Consider the following 22,236-nt stretch of genomic DNA (forward strand, 5'->3'; position numbering starts at 1 on the left):
ACCGCAACACGTAGTGTCTTTAAAGGAGACCGTTGGAAGAGACCTGATTACAAGGAAGCCAAGAGTCTGGGCGGATCCCTGGAAAAGCATCAGGACAGAATCAGAAGACTAGCTGTATGGTGCTGGTTACCTCGTGGAACAGTACTAGTTGGTGGCCTTAGACGAGTAACTGCGCTTTTCTAGGCCTCCATTTCTGAGCGTGGGGATTAGAAACGGGCATCCCTACAGACCTTCAGTTCCGTAGAACCCTTTTCTGGAGCACGTGCCCTACTCTGGGCAGCTCGCGCGGCCAACGCCGCTGGGCCTACATGCAAAGAGAGTACCTGCCCTCTGGGTCTTGGGCTCTCCTCGCGCATGACCTCACGGATGCTGCGCTTGAAGTTGGCTAGCAGAAACGCAGCGGTGGGAGCCGGGCCCCAGCCGCCGTCGGGAACACAGCAGGACCAGTCAGGTTTAAGCGGCCGAGAACCCTAAGGCGTGGAGTCAGCCGACAGCTCCGGGGGGTCGTGGAGACCTGGTACCCTCGCCCCGCCCAGTGGCGCCTCTGCCCCGCCCCTCGAGCCCCGCCCCGCCCCCGACCGGCCACTTGCTGCGTGCCGATTGGTCGCTGCGGTGCGCACGGCGCCGCGCCCCGCCGGCGCCCCTAGCCTAGCGCCCGCCGTCTGCTCCCGGCTCCCCGGGACCGAGGTGGAGCCGCGGACGCCGGCCGGGTCCGGGCACAGCCGCCTCTTCCTGTGCGTGAGCGCTTGGGGTCGGCGTAGGGGTCAGGGAAGCCAGGTGAGTGCGGTCGGCCGGTCTCGCGACGCGCTGGGGGCTCGTGCCCCCCGTCCGCGCGTGAGGAGGCGCCCCCGGCCAACCCGGCCTGCGCGGTGCTGCGGCGCCCAGCCCGGCCTCTCCTGCGCCCGGCGCCGCCCGGTGGAACGGGCCGGAGGAACACCCGGGCAGCCTGCGGACCGGGGGGCCTCCGCCAACCTCTCCGGCCCAGCCCGCCTCCCCTCGGGCCGACCGCGGCGGTGACGCGCGGGGACCCGCACTCGACCGGGGAGGGCCGCACCGCCGCGTTACCTGGCCGTCGATTGCTTGTCGGGGAGGTCTGGAAGATTCCCATCTCGAGCCTCTCGGCTTCCCAGGGCGACGGGCAGGGGAGAGAGGCGGTGGACGGCTCGCTGCGGGAGTCTGGGGGCGACTCGGGTACTTTTGTCGTCCCTCTCGCGTTCTCAGAACCATTGCTGAGAATATGGTCCGTGTTGTGTGGACTTTCCCGACTCTGACCTTAGGAGAGTCAGGTACAGAGGTGGGAAGAGGAAATGTTAGAGGCTCAGCATTCTTTTGAGAATTAATCATAAAGTGTTGAACGACCTTTTAGGTAAGTAGCAGCAGAGAATCGCCACTGTAGCAATGGTAGTTGGCTGCGGAAGACCATTTTGGTTTTTAACCAATTAATTGGGTTCCGAGTTAATCGCTGGAAAGTGCTTAATCTGTAATGTAAATATATGACCTTTTTAAAGCCAGAGCAGTGTTAAGATCGACTGTGCTCGTTCCCTTGCTGCTGTCAGTGCCTTGTGAGCTTGTGCGTGTGTGGGGGCGGGAGTCAAGCCTGCGATTGGAGTAAATGTGTAGTCACCATTATGCCTCTCAAAGACGTTAATTTCTCTTCTCGGAGTGTCCCACCTCTTCCCTCAAACTCTTCGTCTATCTGCACCGTAAATCCCCTTTCTTAACAATTCCCAAGGCTCCTACTCCCGGGCTGGTCACACTTTTCCTTTCCATCGTCTTTAGTCTCTTGTCTTCTCGTGTTTCAGATCGGCTTAGGTTTCAAACGTAAAACAAACGTTAAGCCTTCTTACCGGTAATAGTGTTGCAAGACTCTTCATTCTTAAAATAAAAATCGAAAGTTATCTTGAATGTTAATGCTGCAGGAAAAACAGGTTTAATGAGAGCAGCAGGAGGATGTAGTTTTCCTCTTCCGGAGACACACCCTCCCCTCCCCACCCCACTCCCATCCTCTGTCCACTAGGATTACAGCAGCCTTGACTGGCTGGTCTTTTCTGAGTTCACTTCTGGAGTCCAGGGTAAAGAATCTGTCTGATTAGTTTATCCTTATTTGCTCCTTTTGAAGTGATAATGGTAATATAGGCTGTAGGAAAAAAAATTTTTTAATCTTGGCTCTTTTTAAAAATTTTATTTATTTTTAGAGAGAGAGTGCGCATAGCACAAGTGGGGAAGGGGCAGAGAGAGAATCCCGAGCAGAGCCTGATGCAGGGCTCAAACTCACAAACCATGAGATCCTGACCTGAGCCGGTCAGGAGTCCAATGCTTAATTTATTGAGCCATCCAGGCACCGCCGGCCCTCATTTTTAAAATGCTGCATAGTATGCATTGTTCACATGTACTCTAATATATTTTATTGGTCTTGTACTGATGGACATTTTGGTTGTGTCTAGATTTTAGCCATTAAAAGCCTTGCTGCATGAAAATCCTTCTGCCATTGTAGGATAAGTTTCAGGTAGATAATTGAAACAGATGATTGTACTTGAGTATAATTTTAGTGCCCTTTTCACCAGGAATATTTTTTATAACTTAAAAAGATTTTATAACTTAAAGGCAGTAGCTAAATTTGTTTGATTTAAATGCGTTTCTTAGAACCTGTGTGTCCTTTTATATTTAGAGACTGAATCAAGAAAATTTTGAGGACCAGGTTAAATAATGGTGAATTTTTTAACTTTGTTTCCACTTAGTGGTGTTGACTTTAAGGTTATGTTCACTCATTTGATTGGCTTGGCAGGAATGAATAGAGAAGGCCTTCAGGAAGAGAAAATGTGAACAGACTATTTTATGTACATTCCATCCTATGGTAACCCCTTGAATACCCAATCATAACAATTTCTTGTTCATTTTTAAAATAAGTTCCTTTTAGGGGCGCTTGGGTGGCTCAGTTGGTTGAGCGTCTGATTTGGCTCAGGTCATGATCTCACGGCTTGTGAGTTTGAGCCCCGCATCGGGCTCTGTGCTGACAGCTGGGAGCCTGGAGCCTGCTTCGGATTCTGTGTCTCCCCTCTCTCTGCCCCTCCCTTGCTCATGCTCTGTCTCTCTCTCTCTCAAAAATAAATAAACATTCCAAAAATAAATAAACATTCCAAAAAAAATTAAAAAATAAATAAATAAAATAAGTTCCTTTTGTTGCAAAATATATCCCAGGTGTACAAAAAGTATGTATACATATGTACATATATATTTGTATATGTATGATATATGTGATTTATATGTATATATATCATATGTGGTATATATGTACATATATTTTTAAAAGAGTATGAATGCTGTGATCATTGTATTTACCATCGGATTAAGAAACAAAACATTTGCCTCCTTCTTCCAGAGGTAGCCTCTGTTCTGATCTGTTAATCTTTCTCTTGCTTTTTAAAATAAACTTTACATACAGGGCGCCTTGGATGGCTTCAGTTGGTTGAGCATCTGACTTCGGCCTAGGTCATGATCTCGCTGTTCTCGAGTTCGAGCCCCATATCAGGCTCTGTGCTGACAGCTCACAGCCTGGAGCCTGTTTCAGATTCTGTGTCTCCCTCTCTGTCTCTGCCCTTCCCCCACTCACGCTCTCTCTCTCTCTCTCTCTCTCAAAAATTAAAAAAAACATTAAAAATTTTTAAAAATAAGCTTTGCATGTATATACACACAAATATACACATAGACATAAATGCACACACACAGTGGACATATACACAGATACCCATCCTAAACAATATTTTTGATTTTGATTGAGTAGTGTTACAACAAAATTCTCATGCAAATAGTGAGCATGTTTCAAAGTTTTATTTAACTGTTATAGAGAGTGCCACAAAGAGCTGGTTTTGAGAGGATTTAAAGAATATATGTAGTCCACAGGGAAAAGAATGTCTGAACAAAATTGCCAAGTTAGATATAATTGGTTAATGTTCTACACAGCAACGAAATCATAATGCCTTTGGGATTACTCTTTCCTACAAGGTTCTAAAAATCATAACCCCTTATTAATTCTCCAGTTCAACCTTATAGGACTATAAACCGTGTCTTTATTAACAATGAATTTTTCATTAAGTAAACTATGATAACGAAGTTCTTTTCCCCTGAGTGTAGATGAATTCCAAACAGACTTATTAGAAAATACTAGAGCTTTCTAAATTTGAGATTAAAATTTTGTTTTACAATTGTAAGTACAAACCTGAGTGTGTAAGGAAAGGACAATATTGTCATTATTATAGATGGAGTTTTCCAGGAAGAGATGAGCAGAAGAGAATGACTTCAGCTTCCCTGACCGTTTATAGGGGGAATTTCGGTGGAAGTTAATGAGTAGTGTCATGAGTGAGTCCTAGGAAATGGACCACACAGTAGGGCATCTGGAAGGCTCTAGTGTGGGCCTCATACAAGGCACACCTTGTTTTATTGCGCTTTGCAGATACTGTCTTTTTTTTTGTTTTTTTGGTTTTTTTAAACAAAGTGCAGGTTTGTGGCAACCCTGTGTGGAGCAAGCCTATCAGCACCATTTTTCCAACGGCATTTGTTCACTTCATGCCTCTGTGTCACATTTTGGTAATTCTTGCAATATTTCAAACTTTTTTGTTATTATATGTGTCATGGTGATCTGTGATTAGTGATTGCAGCTTGCTGAATGCTCAGATGATGGTTAACATCTTTAGCAATGAAGTCTTTTCAAATTAAAGTATGCACCTTGTTTTTTAGACATAATGCCATCGCACACTCAGTAGGCTACGGTATAGTGTAAACGTAACTTTCATATGCACTTGGGAAACAATAATTCATTGGACTCATTTTATTGGGATATTCACTTCATTGCCACAGTCTGTACGGAATGTATAATATCTCCGGGGTCTGAAAGGACAGCAGAAGCGCAGGCAGAGGGCATGGGCTGCTCTGTATTTTCTGCTGTTCAGCTCACTGTGGCTTGCCCAGAGTTAACAGCGTGGCTCAAAGCAGAATCTTTCTGCCCCGGGGCATGAATGGCCTCTGCTGGTGCAGCTGCGGGGCTTTGAAGGCGAGCAGGAACTGTGTCACCGTATGGTCAAGATCAAACCAAGCCCAGCTGGGTACAGATAGGAATCTGGGCCAGGTTTCAGGGCGTTCAGTCCTCAGGTTAAACAGCTGGTGTGGCACCAGGGACATGTCTGTCTCACTACTTCAGTCTGGCCCGCTTATCCTCCTTGTCTGGGGCACAGCTGGAACCTCTTTAGGTCTCCTGGGTTGGATCTTTCCTGTATCCTGGATTCTCTCTTTTAAAAGTTATTTTTGGGGCACCTGGGTGGCTCAGTAGGTTAAGCGTCTGACTTTTTTTTTTTTTAATCATCTGACTTCTTTAAAAAAATTTTTTTAACGTTTATTTATTTTTGAGAGACAGAGATAGAGCATGAGCAGGGGAGTAGCAGAGAGAGAAGGAGACACAGAATCTGAAGCAGGCTCCAGGCTCTGAACCGTAAGCACAGAGCCCTATGTGGGGCTTGAACTCACAGATCACAAGATCATGACCCGAACTGAAGTCAGACGCTTAACCTACTGAGCCACCCAGGCACCCCATCATCTGACTTGATTTTGGCTCAGGTCATGATCTCATGGTTCATGAGATCGAGCCCTACATGGGGCTACGTGCTGACAGTGTGGAGCCTGCTTGGGATTCTCTCTCACCCTCTCGCTGCCCCTCCCCTGCTCTCTCTCTCTTTCAAAATAAATAAACGTTAAAAAAAATATTTTTATTATTGAAGTATAGTTGACATACAAGTTACATTAGTTTCAGGGGCACAACCTAGTGGTTTAACAATTCTGTACATAGTGCTCACCACGATAAGTGTAGTTACCATCTGTCACCGGACAAACTTACAATCTTATCAACTCTATCCCTTATGCCATACTTTTCATCTCCTGACTTGCTTTATAACTGGAAGTTTGTGTCCTTTTTCTTTTATTGATTCACTCTCTCTAATGGTGCTCAAACTCCAGTAGCTTCTTGACAAGAAGAGTTACGTTTTTTGGAGACCTTCCCTGTCTGAATATGTTTTGATTCTATCCTCATACTTGACTGATACATTGTCAGGTAATAGAATTTCAGTTGAAAATAATTTTCCTTTAGAATTTTGAAGTTCCCTCTGCTTCCACTATTGCTGTTGAGAATTCCAAGCATTATGATTCATGATAATTAGTATTTGACCTGTTTTTTTTTTTCTGTCTCCAAACTTATAGAATCTCCATATTGACCACATTGTTTTGAAATTTAAAGTGATGTATCTTTTTAAAAAAATTTTTTAAATGTTTATTTTTGAGAGAGAGTCAGAGCATGAGTGGTGGAGGAGCAGAGAGAGAGGGAGACACAGAATCTGAAACACGTGGGGCTTGAACTCACAAACCGCGAAATCATGACCTAAGCCAGATTGGACGCTCAACCGACTGAGCCACCCAGGCACTCCTAAAATGATATATATTAGTGTGGGTCTGTTTGCATCCATCAAGTTGAGTATTTGATGGACCCTTTAAATCTGGATATACAGTAACTTCTGGGGAAATTCTCATGAAATATTTTGTTATTTTCTCCCTTCTATTTGCTTTGTAGTCTTTCTTCTGAAATACCCGTTATATGGATGTGAACATTGTAAAGGTCTTCTAATTTTCTTATCTGCTTTCCATCAGCTACTTATTACTCTCTGCCCAGTTTATGTACCAGAAACCATAGCCTCGGGAGGTTTAAAGCTCAACAGTGCTGGCACATAGCAACTAATCCTTAGATTTTCTTAACACTGATTTCCCAACCTTTCTATTTGGATTTAAAAAAAAAATGTTTTCCAGGGGCGCCTGGGTGACTCAGTCAGTTGAGCGGCTGACTTTGGCTCAGGTCATGACCTCATGGTTTGTGAGTTCGAGCCTCGCATAGGGCTAGGGCTGTCAGCACAGAGCTCACTTTGGATTTTCTGTGCCCCTCCCCCCACTGCCCCATCCCCGCTTGTGCTCTTTCTCTCTCTCAAAAATAAATGAAAAATATTAAATTTTTTTTCCATGATCATGTTTTTTATTTCCAAAGGCTATTTTTTAGTCTCTGACTATCTCTCATGATAGCATCCTATTCTTATTTGATAGATGCAATATGTTCTCTCATCTCTGAGGTTATGATGATCTTGTTTTAACTTTTCTTTCTCCGCATAGTTCTGCAGCTTCCCATTTGGAAGGAAGAGATCTGGCTGCCAGTTTCCTGAGCCAGAGCAGAGGAACAGTAGTCCCTCCTGTCCAGTTTTTGGTACTTCGTCCTGCCGATCATCCCCAGATCCAGAACACAAGCAATGGGGCGGAAACACCTTAGGCTTCTGCCAGGATATGGAAGAAGCATTTGGCACCATCAAGAAAGAAAGGACAGGCTCTGGGGACCTGACTTTCTAACTGCTTCCCCCATGTCTTTCCTGGGTTGCTTCTCAGCTTTCCCCGCCGCTGGCTTGGGAACCCCGCTCTCTGGGGCGTGCTGTCAGTTACCATTGTCCGGCAGCTTGCCAGATTTGAGGATTTCATTGCTGTTTCATTGCTGTTGCTTCTTTTCTCTTCCTTTCTCCTTATCATTAGGAGTTTATGACTTTTTAAAAACTCCCTTTGTTGTAGTTTTAGTGGAGCTCAGGAGTGAGCAAAATGGAGATGCGTGTGTACAGGCGGCTGTCTCCGCCAGAAGGAGGAACAGTTTCTCTGGACCCAAGAGTCATAGTGGTATTGCCAGGAACAGTGTTTGCTACAAAGTAATTGAATGTATGTGAACCCTCTTTTTGGTAAGGAGTTGTTGAAGGTATGTATGAAGCAATCACAGTTGCTGTGATTAATTCTCACTTTCTAGGGATGTGCTGTCATCACCCCAGTTTACATACCAGAAAACCACAGCATAGGGAGGTTTATAAGGAGGTTTAAAGCTCAAACAGCACTGGTACATAGCAACTATTCCCTAAAGAGTAGAATGGATACATAACCTGGCCAAGTAGGCACAGGTGGGAAGAGGCTGGACATGGGATTGGGCTCAAGCCAGTGTTCACTCCAAAGCCTGTACTTTTTTTTTTTTTTTAAATAACTAGTTAATTAATTTGAAGTAAGCCCTATACCCATTGTGGGGCTTGGACTCACAACCCCAAGATCAAGAGTTGCATGCTCTACCGACTGAATCACCCTGCGGTCCTCAAAGCCTGTACAGTTTGCTGCTTCTGTATGGTTAATGCTGGAAGATAGTAATTCCTTTGAACCTTTTTTTTTTTTTTTAATGTTTATTTATTTTTGAAGGAGAGAAAGACACAGTGTGTGTGTGGGGCGGGCGGGGCCGAGAGAGAGGGAGACACAGAATCCCAAGCAGGCTCCAGGCTCTGAGCTGTCAGCACAGAACCCAATTAGGGGCTCAGACTCACAAACCACAAGATCATGACCTGAGTCGAAGTTGGATGCTTAACCAACTGAGCCACCCAGGCGCCCTGGGGGTGTGTGTGTGTGTGTGTGTGTGTGTGTGTGTGTGTGTAATATTATAGATATATATTAAACTCATATATCTATTATAGATATATATATTTCTATATCATATGTAGTATATATGATCATAGATTATATATTGTATATCTAATATACACATCTGTGTTAGACATGTAAAGTATTTGAATATATTTGTGTCTATAAATAAATCTAAACAATATATATATATTATATATATATATATGTAAGATTTAGGGGCTTGCCTAACAGTAGGTATTCAACAAGTCTTGGCTTCCTTCTCCCTTCCTTTTCTTTATGGCTGGAGGTACAGTGTCAAGATGGCAGGAGATAAGAAAGCTGTGTTAGGGAGAAGTTGCAAGTACCCTGTACCTTTTGGAATTTATCTCACCAGCTATTAGAATGAATGGCATGATCCAATCTGGGTTTTAGAAAATTCTGGCAGAATATGGACTTGGGGAGGAAGGAGGAGGATTTTAAGAAATAACATGTTTGACAATATTGTCACAGCAGAACTGATTTCCCTCACCCAAATGATGTTTTTTATGACCATCAGTTTAGATAAACCTAGGTATAAAGTTGCCTCTGTTTCTTTTTGTGACGGGACAATGAGACATGTATGCACTTCACATTCTGAAAGCTCTAATAGTTAGAGTCAATCTTTCAACAAGTGTTTGCCTAGTGTATTTCAGGCACTGTGCTAGGCCCTGGGAATGCTACAGCGAGCCAAAGTAGACTTAGACTGTCCTTCATGGAGCTGGCTCTCTACAGGGGGAGGTAAATATTAATCAAATAATGAGATTAATAGTGCAGGACTAGGGGGATTATTAGATCTGGTCACGGAGTTAGGAAGTCTTGAAAATCAGTATCATATGAACTGGTCTGTCTTTCCACTCTTACCCCTTACAGTCTGTTCTCCCACAACAGCCTAAGGGATCCTTTTTAAATCTAAGTCACTCTACTTAGCACTCTAATGGCTGTCTATTTCGGTCAGTAGGAACCAGAGTTCTCACAGTGGCCTATGAGGCTTTGTAATCATCCTTCCTTGCCTCTCTGCTACCTCTCTGATCTTATTTTCTCCCCCTCTCCCCTCTCACTCACTGTGCCTCAGCCACACTGGCCCTGCGGTGCTACTTGAATACCCAGACGCTGTCTTAGGGCCTTTGCCCCTGCTGCTGTTCTCTCTGAAAGACATCCACAGGGCTGACTCTCTCTCTCCCTTCGTCTTTGCTCAGCTGGTGCCTTCTCAGCGGAGTCTGCCTTGACCACCAGTTTGACATTTCTGCCGGCCCCATGATCGCCTGCACTCCCGATGCTCCTTACTCTGCTCGTTTATTCCCCCCCACGGCACTTACTGCTTTCTAGCATCGTATACAATTTACTTTAAAAATTATGTTTAGGGGCACCTGGGTGGCAAAGTCGGTTGAGCGTCTGACCTGATTTTGGCTCATGTCATGATCTCACGATCTGTGAGACTGAGTCCCGTGTGGGGTTTTGCATTGACAGCATAGAGCGTGCTTGGGATTCTCTCTCTCTCTCTGTCTCTGTCTCTGTCTCTTCCCCTCCCCTCCCCTGCTCACACTCTTTCTCACTCTCAAAATAAATAAATACACTTAAAAAAATGATGTTTATTGTTTTCCACTCACATACTAGGCTCCACATAGCTAGTGCTTTTTATTTGTTCTTTGATGTATATTAACTGTCCGGTTCCTGGTATGTAGTAGGCACTGTAAATAAACATTGAACGAGGAAGTGAAAGCTGATATTTGAGCGAAAAAGTGCTAACTAAGCTGACGTCTGTGGTGTGAGTAGGAGTTAACTAGGTGAGCTGGGAACGGAGAGGTATCAGACAGAGGGTGTGTGGGTTTTCGGTGGGGTGATTTAGCAAGTATGGGATACCTAAAGAGAAGCCAGGATGCCTGGAAAGAGTCAGGAGAAGTGCGAGAGGAAGCTGGGGCCAGTAAGGCCTGGGCTGTACTATAGAGTTTTGTCTTTATCTTACAATACGCTGGAGGGAAATTAAAAGTCTTCAGCAGGAGGGAAATACGAGAGTTGTGCCTTTTTAAAAACAGTCCTTGCAGCTGCAGTATGGAGGACATATTGATGGGGGCAGGAGTGGATGTGGCTAGGTGAGTTGGGAGGCCACCGTAGTGGAACAGGTGAGGGGGGAGTACTTGGGTCATGCGGTGCTGGAGACGGACTGAAGTAAGGAGGCTTAGTCGGGTGGTGGATTGGATGTCAGAGGGAAGAAGGAAGCAGCAGGGATGACCCCTGGGTTTCTGGCTTGTAAAACTGGATGGATGGTCCATTCATTCATTGCAGGGAATCCTGGAAGGGGATCAGGTTTGGAGGAGGAGATCATGAATTTGGGTCCTGACCTGTTGATTTTGAGGTGATTTTGAGACAGCCAGGAGATGTCATGCGGGTAATTGGATATTTCAGGCTGTGAATCAACGGCATTGAGCAGTACCGGAGGGGAGGATTCACCAAATAACCCACATTTTGAATAATTAAAAGTTAACAAGGATATTACTGGGAGAGATTATTATATAGTTATGAAATTAAAGTCTCTTTAGAAGTCAATGCTCCCCATCCTTTACTTTGATTTTAGATTTAAGTCTTTTACCAAAATTGGTGGTGCTGGCTAAATTTTATTCTTGTTACATGTGATTTACAAGTCAGAAGGCAAAGAAGCCTTCCCTGATGTAAAGTATGTAAAATGTCTTTTCCAGAAGTGCTTAGATCTCTGAATAATTCATGCTCTTGGATTTTAAGGCCTATAAAATATTCACACTGTGAGTGCCTAGAAACCAGGCTTATAGCAACCCAAGAAGAAAAGCTATTCTTTAGACTCCTTTGGCAAGGTTGGAATCAGGAGCAATCACCATCATCATTGCAGACCTCATTGGACCGCTTTCTTCTGTTTCCGGATGATCACATTGTTCCTCTAAATTGCGTCCGTTTCTCTTCTATCTTGTTCTTGCTTTCTTCACTACAGGCAGCGGAACAATAACTTTCTCTTTATGAGATCTGAAATGACAGAAATACTGTGAAAGTCTCTGATGATGCGCAGCAGTCCAGCATGATGGTCTTGTAAGCAGATTTGGGGGCCAGATCTAAACTTCAGTGGAGATCCTGGCTTGCCTCCTGGCTAGCTGCGTGACCTCGGGCAAGTTAACCAATTCTCTAAACCTTTTCACTAGTGTGAGGTAATAATCACAACTGCCTTAGAGCGTTTGTGAGGATTGAAGAGAATAATCCATGAATAGGGTTCTTCTGAGCCTGGAATGGAGTGGTCTGTAAAGAGCATTGCACCTATACACATCCTGTAACTAACAGCCAGTAGTCCTGATCAGGGTGGGGAAGACACACACTTCATGTTTGTTTCATTCGACTCAGCTTGTTTTGCTCTGGCTGTGTAGACTTAATTAGCACCTTGAATGACATGTGTATTTTGTTAATCTCCTGATTTTTTGGCAATAGATTTTTTAATGATACAAATTATAATTTAATTTAACAAAATGTTAATTGGTTTCTCTGCTGGTTTGTAAATCCCCTGATGATGAGGGCTAAGTTTTATTCATCTTTATTTTCCCCACCGTGCCTTGCTTGTAGGAGGTGTTCTGTAAATATTCAGTGCATGCTCTGGAGGAGTTTTGTGCCGATTAAATGCCATCGTATCCGTAGGTCTGCTGTAGTGCGTGCACACAGTAGTTCGGGAAAAAAAGGACATGAGTCAGAGATGAACGTTGAATCAGTCCTCAGTCCTCCTCCACATCTTCTCCCTGAGATACCTTAACTGCCCCGTGACTTCAGTTGCCACTTAATTACTGTGAGCCTCTAATCCGTACATCTGTCTTAAACCACCCTTTCAGTTTCTATACATCTGTCTATGTGATCTCCACCCGAATGTCCTTTAGTCCTATCAAATACATTATGCTCAGATTCCTCTCTCCCTTTCTCCCTTTCGTGCTTTGGCCAATGGTGTCTCACCATCCGTCGGGCCCCCAGCCACAATCTTAGCTTCTCCTTGCCTATTGATGATGCCACTTTAGTAGTCCTCAAATAAAAACCCTTCTTTAGCCTGCACCAGTATGGCTTCGGTATGCATCCTTCTTCTCTCCCTGTCTAGAGGGAGGGCCACCTTCTTTTCACATTTCTCTTCAGTCTCTCTCGTCCACACTGTTGCTGCCAGCATTATCTTTCTAAATCACAGAGATGATCTTGTCATTTCCCTGTTTACAAGCTCATAATTTTGCACATTTTATTCCTTCTTTTTCATCTGCCAAACTTTTATTCATGCTTCAAAACCCAGTTAAGTTTGCTCTCTATCTGTCGAACTTTCCTCAGCTCTTCCTGGCAAGTGCTGTCCTGTAATACTTTGTTTCATATTTCTCTTATGGCACTTCTGCATGATAGCTCATAGTGTATGTCTATTGCGGGACCTATTGTAATGCAATTGTTTGTTCTGACACTGTTCCTAACTAGACTGTTTTCCGTATCGATTGCCTTAATCATTTTTATACATTCAGTACCTAATGCTAGCGGAGAAATGGAAGAACAAATAGGTGGTAGTGGGAAAATTTGGTTAGTGGAAAAATTTCTGAATTAGATGTTATTTGGGACTTTGATGCATATGGAAATTTCTCAGACCATGTCTGTATGTTGAAGTGTCTAGTTGTGTTCTCCTCCTCCTTCTGCAGGTGTCCTTGGGTTTCCTAAGCTGAGTTTTTGGAAATGAAATTTTGACAGTTGAATCACTTAAAATGCCCTCTGACAAGGACTTGTATTTCCTTTTATAAAGACTTACCACTCTTAGTATTAGGAATAATTGCTGTCTAATATGTATTGCAAGACTTATGGGTCAGACCAGTAATCCATTAGTTCAGTTCACTAATCTTGTTGTTTTGTTTTTGCTGTTGTTGTTTTAGTTTTATTTATTTATTTTTGAGAGAGAGAGGGAGAGCGAGTGTGAGCAGGGAAGGGGCAGAGAAAGAGGGAGAGAGAATTCCACACGGGCTTTGTGCTAGCCTGACACTGGGGCTTGAACTCACAAAGAGTGAGATGCTTAACAAACTGAGCCACTCAGGCGCCCCAGATCTTTTCTTTTTGTTTACTTGGTACTGGGGTCAGTTTTGTGGGAGAACATACCAATAATTTCCTTGACCTCAAAAGTCTTAAGTGTATTAAAAACAGTTACAGACATAATACATTGTATAAGAGGTTTCTCAACAGGCAAGAAGAATCAGCACTTCATTGTGTTAATTATAATAACTTTTTAATGTTTTGTTTATTTTTGAGAAAGGGAGACAGAGTACGAGCGGGGGAAGGGCAGAGAGAGAGGCAGACACAGAATCCGAAGCAGGCTCCAGGCTCTGAGCTGTCAGCACAGCTCGAACCCACGAACCACGAGATCATGACATGAGCCAAAGTTGGATGCCTAACCAACTGAGCCACCCAGGCACCCCTAATTATAATAACTTGTTAATGTTTATTTATTTTTGAGAGAGAGAGACTCTCTTCCCATTTGAGAGTGTTCATTCTTAATATACTAGTCCTTTCCCCTCACTTTCCTACACGTTTCCCAGAGTGACTGGGCTCTTGGTGCCTCAGCTCCTTTTCTCCTCAAAGTCCTTCTTTTGGTTTCCTGTTATGACTCAGTGAAACCCAAATCCAGGGAGACTGTTAATCTGCAGTGTGATCTGGCCCTTACCTGTCACTCTTCAAACTTATTCCAAGCCACCTTGCCCCACTAACTTTACTGTGTCCTGATTCTCTTTGGTACCAGCTAATTCTTCCTTGCTGGCCCCACAGAGACGTAGGGACTTTTGTATATAATTTTCCCTCTCCCTGCTCTATCCCTTTTGTTTCTCCTTAATCTAAGTAACTTTACTCAGCTTTTAAATTTTCATATGTTTTAAGATCTTAGCAAGGATTACCTCTTCGTAGAGACTTTCCCTGATGACCCTTTCCAAAATAAGTCTCCCCTTTATTCTCTATTAGGATCCTGCGCATTTCCTCCATAGTAATTATTTGTATTACTTTGTTCGATGTTCCTCTTGTCCTGACCCTCCAATTTTAGCCCCAGACGGGAGGAGATCATGACAGTTCAGAAACCATTGTATGCAAATAGCTATATATTTTCTGCTTATAGAACTATTTATAATTAGATTAATATATGGGAAATGAATTTGATATAGTAGGGAATAAGACTTGTTTTAATTTCAGACATTGTCTTAAATTCATGATGACCTTCCCTATTAACCAGTTAACGTTTAATGTTTGATAACAATTCATTACCATATTTGCATTAATAGCGATAAAATGCAAGACTTCAGTGTAGCTAAAGTGTATCTGAATGATAAACTTCTGAAAACATTTTGTGGGTAAAATTTACATACTGTAAAATACACACATCTTAAAGTGTACACTTCAATGACTTTTGATAAATGTATGTACCTGTATAACCACTATCCCAATTATGATCTAGTACATTTCTGGGGCACCTAGGTGGCTCAGTCGGTTAAGGGTCCGACTTTGGCTCAGGTCATGATCTCGCGAGTCGTGAGTTTGAGCCCCACATCAGGCTCTGTGCTGACAGCTCAGAGCCTGGAGCCTACTTTGGAGTCTGTCTCCCTCTCTTTCTGCCCCATCCCACTTAAATCGTGTCTTTGAGGGTTTGCTTGTTTGTTTTTTCTGTTGGTTGTATGTTCATTCTTTTTCATTGCGGAACAGTATTCCATTGTATGGATTGCTCATACCTTGTTTATCCATCCTTTTGTTGATGAACATTTAGGCTGTTTCAGTTTGGGGCTATTGTGAATAAAACCGTTAAAAACCTCCTTCTATAAGTCTTTCTTATGTGTGGATAATGTGTTTTTACTTCCCTTGGCCAATACTTGGGAATGGAATTGCTGGGTTATAGGGAGGGTTTTTTTTTTTTTTTTTTAATGTTTTTGTTTTTGTTTTTGTTTTTGTTTTTAATTTTTAAGACAGAGAGAGACAGAGCATGAGCGGCGAGGGGCAGAGAGAGAGGGAGACACAGAATCCAAAGCAGGCTCCAGGCTCTGAGCTGTCGGCACAGAGCCTGATGCAGAGCTTGAACTCACAAACTGTGAGATCATGACCTGAGTTGAAGTCGGACGCTTAACCAACTGAGCCACCCGGGTGCCCCTAGGGAGGTTTATTTTTAACTTGATAAGAAACCTTCACCAGAAATGTATGGGATCTCCAGTTGCTCTACAGCCTTACCAACATTTAGTATTGCCAGTCGTTTAAATTTTAGCTATCCTGGTGGATGTGAGATGTTATTTCATTAGTTTGCATTAATTCATTAATTTTAAGTCTTTTTTCCCATTTCAAGTTTATTCAAGTCTTTTGCATACTTTTTATTGCCTATATTTTATCTTTTTATTTCTGGTGTTTAATTCCTTCTGTATTATAGATACAAGTTCCTTGCCAGATATTTGTTTTGCAAATATTGCTTCCCAGCTTGTGTTTCCAGTGTTTGGACCTCCTATAATATATTACTTGTACTTATTTTTCAGAATAACTGGATCTATTACTTTAATTTTAGAGGTATTTCACCTGAATCCATATTTAAGCCTATTATTTGAAAATATAACCAACATACTGTTTAGATACAAGTTCGTCTTTATGAAATGCTATATATGCAATGTTATAATTTTTGCTTCACATAGTTATCTTTTAGGTCAAAGAAGAAAAGATAGTCTTTTGTATTTACCTACATATAGATCATTTCTGGTATTCTTCATTGCTCCCTGTGGATCTGAGATTCATCTGATGTCATTTCCCTTCAGCCTGAAGAATTTCCTTTAGCATTATTTTTAGTGCAGATCTGGTGATGAATTATGTTTTTGTTTACCTGAAAATGTTTTTATTTTATCCTCATTTTTATAAAAAAGCTTTATTGAAATATACATATGATAACACTCTGCTAGTTTAAGTGTACAATTCAGTTATTTTTAGTATATTTACAGAGTTGTGTAGTCATCACCATAGTTTTATTTCCTTAAGTTTTTATTTAAGTTCCAGTTAGTTGACATACAGTGTAATGTTAATTTCAAGTGTATAATTTAGTGATTCAAGACTTCCATACAACACCCAGTTCTCATCACAGGTGCCCTCCTTAATCCCCATCACCCATTTCCCCCATCCCCCTACCAGCCTCCCCTTCGGTAACTACCAGTTTATTCTCTGTAGTTAAGAGTCTGTTTTTGGGGCGCCTGGGTGGCGCAGTCGGTTAAGCGTCCGACTTCAGCCAGGTCACGATCTCGCGGTCCGTGAGTTCGAGCCCCGCGTCAGGCTCTGGGCTGATGGCTCGGAGCCTGGAGCCTGTTTCCGATTCTGTGTCTCCCTCTCTCTCTGCCCCTCCCCCGTTCATGCTCTGTCTCTCTCTGTCCCAAAAATAAATAAAAAACGTTGAAAAAAAAAAAAAAAAAGAGTCTGTTTCTTGGTCTGCCTCTCTCTTCCCTTCCCCTACCATCTTCTGACCACAGTCTAATTTTAGAACCTTGTGCCCATTAGCAATGACTCCCTATTCCACTCCCCCCACTGTCACTAGGCAACCACAAATTTACTTCCTGTCTATAAATTTGCTTCATCTGGACATTTCATAGACATGGAATTATACAATATGTGGTCTTATGTCTTTTACTTAGCATAATGTTTTTGAGGTTCCTTCATGTTGTAGCACATATCAGTGCTTCATTCCTTCTTATTGCTGAATTTGTATTCAGTGTATGATACTGCCACATTTTATGTGCGTATCTGTCAGCTGATGCATGTTGGATTGCTACTTCTTGGCTATTTTTTTTCAAGTTTATTTATTTTGAGAGAGAGAGAGAGAGAGAGAGCATGGGTGCACATGAGTAGGGATGGAGCAGAGAAAGAAGGAGAGAGACTCTTAAGCAAGCTCCACACTGAGCGTGGAGCCCAACACAGGACTTGATCTCACAACAGTGAGATCATCACCTGAGCTGAAATAAAGAAACCGACTGAGTCACCCACGCGCCCCCAAGTATTTCTTTTTATTTCTGATTTTCAGCAGTTTGATCGTGATGTTTTCCGTGTTTAAACTCCTTGGAGTTTGCTGAGCTTTCTGGATTTATAAGTTAATATTTTTCACCAAATTTGGCAAGTTCTCAGCCATTATTTCTTCAAATATTCTTGTCTTCCTCATTCTATCTTTTTCTGGGACCCATTAAACACAGATTGGGTCCACTACTAGTGTTCCTCAGTTCGTTGAGGCTCTGTTCATTGTTTTCCCCTCAGTTTAGAAAAAAAAAAAATCCATGTTCTTTAGGTTGGATAATTTCTTTTGATCTTTCTTCAAGTTTACCACCTTTTTTTTTTTCCTGTCTCTAATCTTTTAAGCCCATTTAGTGAATTTAAATTTTCAACTATTAAAATGTTCAGTTCTAGAGTTTACATTAAAAAGTATCTCTTTCTCCACTGAGATCTCCATCAGTTTAGTTATTTACACCATGCTCCTTTAAGTCTTTGAATGTGTTTATATTGGCAGCTTTAAAGTCTTTGTCTGATGGGGTGCCTGGGTGGCCCAGTCGCTTAAGCGTCCGACTCCTGTTTTCAGCTCAGGTCCTGATCTCACAGTTGTGAGACTGAGCCCCACGTTGGGCTCCGCGCTAAGCATGGAGCCTAATTAAGACGCTTTTCCGTCTCCCTCCACCCTTCCTCTCCTCTCAAAATAAATAAAGTAAAACATTAAAAAAAAAAAAAAGTCCTTGTCTGCTAATTTCAATACTTGAGTCATTTTGGGGTCTATTTCTATTCATTGCTTTTTTTTTTCCTTCTTGAAAACAGATCACATTTTTCCTGGCTTGTGTGACTGTCTAGTAATTTTTTTTTTTAACTACATATTGGACATTGTAGATGATACATTATAGACCCTCTCAATTCAGTTATCTTCATCTGGAGTGTCGCTTTTTGTTCTGTTGGGCAGTTAAAATACTGGCTGATCACCCTGAAATTGCAGACACTTGGTTTCACACTTAGAGAGTAATCCCAAAGTGTTTACTAATCTCTAATTTGGTGGAACTCAAACTCTAAAATACCATGCAGGGGGGGAGCATGGAAACTCTCTGTTTAGTTCTTTTTTTTTTTTTTTTTTTTTAACGTTTTATTTATTTTTCAGACAGGGAGAGACAGAGCATGAACAAGGGAGGGTCAGAGACAGGGCGACACAGAATCTGAAACAGGCTCCAGGCTCTGAGCTGTCAGCACAGAGCCCGACGCGGGGCTTGAACTCACGGACCTCGAGATCATGACCTGAGCCGAAGTCGGCCGCTTAACCGACTGAGCCACCCAGGCGCCCCTCTGTTTAGTTCTTTTAGCCTTACAGCTATTTTTTTCTGCTGAGTTTCTTGGAGTTTCCTTCATGCATGTGCTGTTTGGGGATTAGCCAGGTATTTAAAGAAAGTTTATATTAAAGTGTTTGGGGCTTCTTCCTGTGACTCGCCCCTTTCTAAGATTTCCTCTTTCAGTTCCCAGCTGCTCTAATAATCCTAAACTCCGTCCTCTGATACCTCAAGCCAAAAAGACTGTGGCATTTTTGCTCAGGTTTTAGCCATGACGTACCACAGAGATCACTGGGGTGGGAGTGGGGGGACTAGGGGTTCTTCAGGGGGAGAAGCTGCATAAAAGTGGATCTTACCGTGTTTTCTTTCCTGGGTTAAATTGCCTCCAGTTTCTGCCCGCTTTTCAGCACTCTTCAGTACTTTCAAATAGTTGTGGGTTTTTCCCCCTGTCTTTTTGGAATTTAAGGTGTTCCTGGATCACCTCATCTAAACGTACTCTTCTTGAAAATTCTCACAACATGTCGTATGTACCCTTATAGTTCTTTATGCACATGATTTGTCTCCTTCCAGTTACCGATTGCTGCATTCTTGACAACTCCAAAACTTAGTAGTTTAAAGTAGCCATTTTATTCTGCTTATGGTTTCTGTGGGTCAGGAATTGGCAAAGGGCAGAGCCAGGATGGTGTGTCTGCACCGTATACCTGGGGCTTCGTAAAGCGTAAAGTCTGGGAGTAATGCAGTAGCCGGAACGTGAGTCACCCAGAAGTGGCTGCTCACACACCTGGCAGTCGATGCCAGCTGGTGTCTGGGAACTGTGGGCCTGAATCCCTATACACGCTCTCCTCACAGCATCGTGACCTTGGACGCTTTACATGGCAACTCAGAACTCTGGTGTTAGTGTTCTAGAAAATGAGCTACAAACTGCACTCACTGCCTTTTATTATCTACTCCTAGAAGCTGTATGGCAGAAGCGACCCAGTATCACTTCCTCTACTCTGTTGGTCCACCCGTTTTTATTGGTGGCCCAAACTCAAGGGGAGGGACATAGATTCACTTCTCAGTGAAGTGGAAGCGTCAGAGAACTTGGCAGACGTGTTTCAAAACCATCAGACTCATTTCGTAAATAGTAGGCTCCCCCTTGTGTCCCAACACAGTCCTCCGTACATGACCATAGGTATTCATTGAAGTATTTAATTTTTTTTTTTGTAACCGTAGGTTTGGACAGAAAGCAAATTTGTGTTCAGAGCTTTAAGAAAGGAGAAGATATTTCACTACGTAAAAACATTTTCTTCGATTGATTTTTTTTTTTGTCTTTTTATTTGTAGAATACAGAGTTTAATGAAAAATCCATGCTTACGGGGTGAACATGGCAGGCTTCCTAGATAACTTCCGTTGGCCAGAATGTGAATGTATTGACTGGAGTGAGAGAAGAAATGCCGTGGCTTCTGTGGTGGCGGGTGTACTGGTAAGTGAAAAAGCGTGGTTGGTGACATTTCTGCTTCATTTTTTTGCCCTGGAAATTAATGTCGCTTCCTTTGGGCCCTGAATACCCTTTCAGAACTATTTATTTCACTATTATTTTGTATCAATAATTAATTCGAGTCCTAGATATTAGTGAACAAAACATGGTAGGCCCTGGGTTCATTTGATTTTATAAATTTGTTAAACTTGGTACCTTTTCTTCAAGTGATAATACAATTATTGTAGGCAGTAGCATTTTTAAGTTAATGATACAAGATGTATACGTCCTTGAAGCTCGTCAGGCTCGGAGAATTTGATAACCAAATAGTGTCGTGACTCACTGAGGTTCAGGATGTGTAGACAGCAGTAAGGACCTGGGGCCGAGCCAGAAGCCCTGCAGTGCTCTAGGGAGGGGGCACCAGCTCCTTGTCCCCAGCTGCAGCACCGACGGAGAGTGAGAGGAAGAAATTTGTGGAAGAAACTCTTGCCCAATTTTCTTCCAACAGTTCTTCTTTCTCAACTTAAAAAAAAAAATTTTTAAGGTTTATTTATTTTTGAGAGAGAGAGAGAGAGGGAGGGTGAGCACGAGCAGGGGAAGGGCAGAGAGAGAGGGGGACACAGAATCCAAAGCAGGCTCCAGGCTCCGAGCTGTCAGCACAGAGCCCGACGCGGGGCTCGAACCCACGAACCATGAGATCGTGACCTGAGCCGAAGTCGGACGCTTAACCGACTGAGCCACCCAGGTGCCCCTCAACTTTTTATTATAAAAAACATCGAGCATGTATGGTAAACAAGAATAGGGAGAATAGTAAAAGAGCCCTGCTCAACCCACGTACTTAACCATCCAGCTTCAAAGACTATCCCCACCGGTCTTGCTTCAGCATTCCATCAATCACGCCCTGCCCTCGCCGAATTTCTGAAGCAAATTTCAGTATCGACTACATTTTTAAAAATTTATCTCTTCCAGTATACGGTTCTACACCTGAAGTCCAATAGAAAAAAAAAAAAAAAAAACCCAGAGCAGGAAGTAAAGATAACTGTGATGCTTCTAAGTCTTTTCTTGCACTTTATGGTCGTGTTCCCTGCAAGTAATTTGTCTGTGGAATTCTTTAGCAACTTCTCTAAGTCTTTTCAGCGTAGCTTACGTAGAAACATCACATTTGACCTACTCCTTCCTGTTCAGTCAGTTACACGGTATTTAACGAGAGTACATGATTGGTTAAAATGATAGAGGCTTAAATAGTTCTGGAGACATGATAACTGACCCTTGGTAAGCACACAGCTCATTTGTGGAAGCAAAAGAGTGCGGGCATATTTAAAAGGAATGTTTTCTAGAGAGAATGAGACATGTCAGGTAATCAGGATCTGGTTAGCTAGAGGTTAGTTAAGAGAGCTTCCGTGCACAGAATTATGGGGGATGAAAGAAGCAGATAATTCGTCCCATGTAACAATTTTTTGCTTTATCTTGCACTGAGAGAACTTCAGAATCTTACGCAGATTTGATTAGGTAACTTCACCTCATATGCTACCAAGAGTAAGTAAACAAGTGATTCTTATTTTTTCTACTTGAACATCCAGAGCTCAATCTAGAAATATTGTATGGTCTGTAGAAATACAGGAATGTTAAAGAGCAAGTATCATGCCAAGCCAAAGGATTAGCGTTAGTCTAATGCCTTGGACTCTTTTGCAAGTTTTTTACAGGTTGGTGGATAATGATTGACGCTGCTGTGGTGTACCCGAAGCCAGAGCAGTTGAACCACGCCTTTCACACATGTGGCGTGTTTTCCACATTGGCTTTCTTCATGTAAGTATGAAGTTAATTCTCAATTCAAGATCAGTTTCCTAAAAACATTTTTTCCTTATAGTTTACTGCTATCTGGGATAACCTTTTAATTTAATCGATGGCGACGAATCCATCTTTAACATAAAGATATATATT

The 22,236-nt window shown here is 42.6% G+C and overlaps 1 protein-coding gene across 5 annotated transcripts in view; it reads left to right on the forward strand.

Moving 5' to 3' along the window:
* Positions 1 to 616: 616 nt before the first annotated feature.
* The window catches only part of TMEM50B (transmembrane protein 50B), a 33,894-nt gene continuing 12,274 nt past the window's right edge, over positions 617 to 22,236 (forward strand). The window contains exons 1-4 of one of the 5 annotated variants that reach the window (XM_019420230.2): positions 618 to 777; positions 11,498 to 11,668; positions 20,162 to 20,301; positions 21,989 to 22,101. In XM_019420230.2, coding sequence (XP_019275775.1) covers positions 20,203 to 20,301; positions 21,989 to 22,101 — 212 coding nt within the window. In that variant the 5' untranslated portion in view covers positions 618 to 777; positions 11,498 to 11,668; positions 20,162 to 20,202. Of the gene's footprint in view, positions 778 to 1,021; positions 1,287 to 4,471; positions 4,585 to 11,497; positions 11,669 to 20,161; positions 20,302 to 21,988; positions 22,102 to 22,236 lie in introns of those variants that run through there. The other 4 variants (XM_019420233.1, XM_019420229.2, XM_019420232.2 and 1 more) reach the window with 4 other exon arrangements.

This window comes from Panthera pardus, unplaced genomic scaffold, assembly GCF_024362965.1.
Source record: "Panthera pardus isolate Hobbes unplaced genomic scaffold, ASM2436296v1 HiC_scaffold_16, whole genome shotgun sequence".
Classification (NCBI taxonomy): Eukaryota; Metazoa; Chordata; class Mammalia; order Carnivora; family Felidae; genus Panthera; species Panthera pardus.